The sequence below is a fragment of the Arachis ipaensis genome, chromosome B7 (genome assembly GCF_059453495.1).
Source record: "Arachis ipaensis isolate K30076 ecotype BB chromosome B7, ASM5945349v1, whole genome shotgun sequence".
In the NCBI taxonomy this organism is placed as follows: Eukaryota; Viridiplantae; Streptophyta; class Magnoliopsida; order Fabales; family Fabaceae; genus Arachis; species Arachis ipaensis.
The window spans coordinates 23639270-23645338 of NC_142442.1; the positions used below are offsets into that span (position 1 = coordinate 23639270).

At 42.0% G+C, this 6069-nt stretch overlaps 1 protein-coding gene across 1 annotated transcript; it reads left to right on the forward strand.

The window, feature by feature from the left end:
* The first annotated feature begins 2038 nt into the window (after positions 1–2038).
* On the forward strand, positions 2039–2972 carry LOC107608009 (uncharacterized). Its single transcript, XM_088493746.1, has one exon. The coding sequence runs from the start codon at positions 2227–2229 to the stop codon at positions 2719–2721; it is 495 nt and encodes a 164-aa protein (XP_088349872.1). The 5' UTR covers positions 2039–2226; the 3' UTR covers positions 2722–2972.
* Positions 2973–6069: the final 3097 nt, after the last annotated feature.

Here is a 6069-nt window from a genome sequence, read left to right on the forward strand (position 1 = left end):
ATTTAAAATTTTATTAAATTAAAATTACTGAATTTAAATATTTGAAATTATATATTGAATTTTTAATCATCTTATTTAAAATTTATTTAAACCGGTTGAATTCCGATTAAATTTCAGTTGAACCTTTGAACTAGTAAACTAATTACTTTATCAGTTCATTGATCGATCCGATTCTCGTAACCTTGTCCAATACTTAAAAAGAAAAAAACATCCAACATATAACAAAAAAAGAAAGATCTAAAACTAAATAAAAAAAATCCAAAATCATTATATATATAATATGAACTCTTTTAATTATGGTAACAATATCCAAAATATAAGAAAAATAAACATAAAAAATCTATAAAAAAAAACACATCTAAAATCTAAAAAAGAAACATCCAACATTATTAAAAAAAAAAATAAGAAGAGACGTGGTGCAAGGATGCGTGGCTGCAAAAGCGGAGAGCTTCTGAGCGACGGACGGTGATGGGCGTCGCAATTTTGGAACGCTGTTTGTGGCGTAGCTGCGACAGTCGTTCTCTTGCATTATTCACAGTTAAAGACGCGAAATAAGTTATTTATTATTAGAGATATAACTCTTTACGTATTTTTTTTTTCTATTGATTTAAATTTTTGAAAAAATTGGTTTTATGGCATTTCTCAATTCGGCTACTGATGGCTGAAGCATTTGAGGTTGCATTGTGAATGTTGTTATCTCTGTGGCCCTCTTGCATGCCTGAAGCACCGACATTGATTTAGAAACAAGTTCTTCATCCCTCACTTCCTTCCCTAAAATTCATTTTTTGTTCCGTGCTAATAACCAAACTCCATATGCGACCTTGATCAAAATTTCCCCCGAGTTGTCACAATAAAACTTTCCAGCCAGGACTTAAAGTTATGTTCGTTTATATCATCTAGCCTTAGCGTGAGGGGACTTATAAACCACACACCCTGAGCAATATTTGACACCCAAATAACATATAAATCAGTTTCTTTTTTGTTTGAGTATTTCGGGAACATATTGAAATTCCCACATAATTTGCAATCTGAAAAAATGCTCATACACCAAATATTATGTGACCTAACGTTATCATATAATTAAAGAGAAAAGTCTTGCGAGCTAATATTATTGCACATCTAATATTTAACCCAAAAAGAATATTTAAAATTCTTAAAAATAAGAACATTTAGAACTCAATTAGAAGAAACATTTGAAATTCAAACTTAAGAAAAAAACATTTGAGTGGAATTTGTAATAAATTTATTTAACAACTTATTATAATATTGGTCGAAATTGACTGCTATAGTATTAATTTTCTAATATTATCCATAATTAAATTATATAATGAACAAGTCTCTTCTTTATCAGCATTATTTATTGACCATTGCCCACAGAAAAAATCTTCCTTGTTTGGATGTGATAACAAAGCAATTTAATACCCATGTCATGATGCTACAATGATAGGCTAAATATGAAGATCATAATTTGCATTTTGAATACATACATCAAGAATTCAATTGTTGATGAAATTATTTGTTGAACTATATTACGCAAACATGTCTTTTAATTTTGGCTAACCATGGTGTCAATTCATGAGTGTTTTCCATGCTACTTCACTTTCGATAAACCTTTGACTCCATATATCTGCGCTGTTAGGGTAAAACGCACATTAAGCTTGCGTATTTCATTTTTTCCATCAAAATGCATAATTTTCAGATATTTAAAAAAAAAAAAAAGGATTCCATAGCCGAGTTGGCAAGGGTTACTATAACACCACACAACATAATTCTCAAGCAATATACACAATAAGGCGGCTATATAAGTAGTTGAATGATAGATAGAAGTAAACCCCACCATCATATGCCATGTGATGTGAAACCATATATATGATGTATATTGAGAACTCCATAAACCAAATAAAAGATTATTATTAGAAAACGAACAAACTTTTAATTAATTTAATTCGTGAAAGGGCAATTTCGTAATTTGAATCCACAAGCTCCACAATAATTATTAAATCCACATTTTTTTTGCATTATTATGACCACCACCACCTATCTATGGTTGGCACCAATATATATACACGCTCACCCTCCAACACTTCCCCAATATTTCATTTGTAGAAAGTTAGAATAAACTCCCCCACAAGATTAATCAAATTAAATCTTCAAAACCCAGATCAATTGTGGTGTGTGTGTGTATATATATATATATATATACATATACTCATAGATAGAATAATAATGGGTAATAGCTTAAGGTGCTGTTTGGCTTGTGTTCTTCCGTGTGGAGCACTAGATTTGATCCGCATAGTTCATTTGAATGGCTATGTTGAAGAGATCACAGGTCCAATCACAGCCGGGGAAGTTCTGAAGGCAAATCCAAACCATGTTCTAAGCAAACCAAGCTCTGAAGGCGTGGTTCGCCGGATTTTGATATTGTCGCCGGAGACGGAGCTTAAGAGGGGAAGCATATATTTCTTGATCCCGGCATCATCGCTACCAGCTGATAAGAGAAGACACATGAATGGCAGCAGTTGCAAGAAAGGATCATCTATCACCAAAAGTAATCATCATAAAGAGACTTCTGACCACAGTAGACGCCAAAATGTTCCTATTCAAAATGAAATTGTTTCTAAAGACAAAAGATGTTCTCGGCGAAGAGATCGCCGGAGTAATGGCGGCCGCTCCGGGAGTTGGCAGCCGCATTTGGAAAGCATCTTGGAAGACTTGTCATAGTTTTTTTTTCTGTCTTTGAGTCGCTGGCCGGTGCCGGAATCTGGGAAAACGGTTCAATTCTTGGATATTGTCAAAAATATAGTAACATTATCCCTTTTTCATGTATGTCTATGTGAGTAATTTTTTTTTTTTTTAATGTGGATAAAAAAGGTTTTTCTTGCTTTAATTTCCTGTTTGATTTTTCATTTATTTGCTTTGTGTTTGGGCTTTAGTTATTTCTCAACGTATAATAATAATAATAATAATAATAATCTGCTTGTTTGGTACAAAGAAAAATAAAAGGAAAAGAGCAAAAATAAAATAATGGAGGGAGTGAGTGAGTGATTATATTAAGAGTTTTAACTGGCTACTTTAATTTCTTGTATCGGAGTGATAAGAAATTAAATGAGTAATTAATGTTTTTATTGGTTCCCCAAAACTTTTGAAAATGGATGTTCTCTTAATTAAATGAATTTGTCTAAATCATAATTTAGCATAATTCTTTTTTTTTTTGGCTAATATTTAAAAATTTTAATTTTGATGTATTAATAATGTAAAATATTTTACATAATTATTCAGTTATATCTATTTATTTTTCTAAATAACTTATTCATACTATTAATTAAAAAAAAATTTTACTCATATGTTAAATACATAATTAAATACACATTTAAAATTATTTTATATTAATAATATATTAAAATTAAATTTATATTTAAATGATAAACAGTAAGTAAACAACAAAATAATGGTTAGCATCTGTTACGGCCTGGCCCAAATCTCATGCGGGTCAGCCCGACCCGATCTCTCGCCGGCCCAATGGCGCGTCCTCCACCCGACCCGGACACGCGTCCCGTACGGTTCGCACACAGCCATGAGACAACACCTCTGAGGGTGTGGGCCAGCTCACTGCAAGGGCCCACCACTGACATATATATATAAGGGGAGACTGGCTCTCCCCCCAAGGTACGTAATACACCTTTCCCTCACCGCCTGCACATATTCTGACAAGAGCGTCGGAGTGCCTTTGCAGGTGGCACCCCCCTCCTCCATTCGAAGTGCTCGGGACCTCGCTCACTCGGGACCTGGGAACCACGACCAGACGAGCCCCTCCATTATCCGAAACGTTGTCCGCAGGGTTTCAACCCGAACCGTCCGGTACCCGACTTACCGAACATTGGCGCCGTCTGTGGGAACGGACGTTCATGGATTTCGTACTGGTCCAGACTGGGACCGGCTCCGAGGTAGCGCCTCCCATACTCGGGGGAGGCGCCGTCGCGACGGAATCCCGGCAGCAGCAACGGTCGCCCACGAGGGATGCGACGCAGACTCACGAGAGACGCCCCTTCGGGGGAACGGGTGACAACCACGCCAGGATAATGCAAGAACTACGCCACAGAATGCAAGACTTAGAGCGCAGGCTGGCAGAGAGAGAGCGCGACCAACGCTCCCCAGAGCGGAGCCCCACCCGTTCCCGTTCGAGAAGCCGTTCGAGACGCACGCCGAGCCCCCAATGCGACTCGGAGAGTACTGAAGAACGGATACGCCCCAGAAGAAGAAGTCGCGACCCCATCATCTACGCTCGGCACGAAAGGCGGCGCGCGTCGAACAGAGGCAACGAGGAACCCCATCGCGAGCACAATGAGTTGAGAAGAACTGCCCGAGGACCTGTCATAATAGGAGCGACCCCTTTCCACCGCTCTGTACTCGAGGTCCGATTACCAAAACATTTTGACAAACCAACAGACATGAAGTACGACGGAACACAAGACCCCCTAGAACACTTGACGGCCTTCGAGGCCAGAATGAACCTAGAAGGGGTGGGAGACGAGGTCAGATGTCGCGCTTTCCCGGTCACCTTAGCGGGCCCGGCAATACGGTGGTTTAACAACCTCCCGCAAGGCTCGGTGACCCAATTTACCGACATCAGCCGCGCCTTCCTGGCTCAGTTCACAACTAGGATTGTCAAAGCCAAACACCCAATCAATTTGCTGGGGGTGACACAGAGACCCGGAGAGCCGACCAGGAAGTACCTGGACTGTTTCAATGACGAGTGCTTGGAAATCGACGGTTTGACAGACTCAGTAGCAAGTTTGTGCTTAACAAACGGGCTGTCGAATGAGGATTTCAGGAAGCACCTCACCACGAAGCCCGTCTGGACGATGCAAGAGATCCAATCCGTGGCCAAAGAATACATTAACGACGAGGAAGTCAGCCGAGTCGTGGCTGCCAATAAACGGCAGCCCGCCTACAACCAATCCCGGCACTTCGACGCCAGAGAAAGATCGAAGGAACACGCCAAGGACGGCGGTCCGAGCAAACAATCCAAACCGTTCCCCCGAGTTGGGAGGTTCACCAACTACACCCCCCTTACGGCCTCGATCACTGAGGTTTACCAACAGATAGCAGAAAAGGGGATACTGTCGAAGCCCCGACCACTGAAGGACAGGACAGGAGGAAACAAGAACCTCTACTGCGAGTACCACAAGGGTTACGGGCACAAAACCCAAGACTGCTTTGACCTAAAGGACGCCCTCGAACAAGCTATCAGGGAAGGCAAACTCGCCGACTTCTCCCACCTTATAAGGGAACCAAGGAGACGCAACCGGGACAACGACAACGAAGACAGATCCCGACCAACAAGACGACGACAGGAGCCAGAGGGTGACGACCACGGTCTCACGGTGGTAAACGTGGTGACGGCCAGGAATACCGCCCCGAGGTCGAAATCGGCGCAGAAGAAAGACGCCAAGGTCTTAGCGATCTCCGCGCCACCGAGTAGGGGCCTTAAAGGTCTCCCACCTATCTCTTTCGGCCCGGAGGACCAATGGTTCGACGAAGCGCCGGAAAGTCCGCCCATGGTCATTACGGCTAGGGTCGGAACCGGCCTCGTCAAGCGAATCCTGGTAGACACGGGGGCAGACTCAAACATCATGTTCCGAAACGTTTTCGACGCCCTGGGATTGAGAGATTCCGACCTGACGACCCACCAGCACGGTGTGGTAGGGTTAGGAGACCACTTCATAAAGCCAGATGGGATCATCACACTCCCAACCTCTGTGGGACAAGGGCAGAGACGAAGGACAATCATGGCTGACTTTGTAATATTACGAGATTCAACGGCCTATAACATCATCCTGGGGAGAAAGACCATCAACGATCTGGGGGCAGCCATCAGTACGAAACTACTGGTGATGAAGTTCATCACCGATGACGGATCCGTGGGATCCCTCCGGGGCGACTTGGAAACGGCAGTCGCTTGCGACTATGCCAGCCTTTCTCTCAGGAAAAAATCAAAGGAAGCGTCAGGAGTCTTCCTGGCCGACCTGGACGCCAGGGTAGACGACAGACCCAGACCAGAGCCAGAAG

Excerpts from the sequence above, each read along its gene's own strand:
- LOC107608009 (XM_088493746.1), top strand. The coding sequence starts at position 2,227 with ATGGGTAATAGCTTAAGGTGCTGTTTGGCTTGTGTTCTTCCGTGTGGA.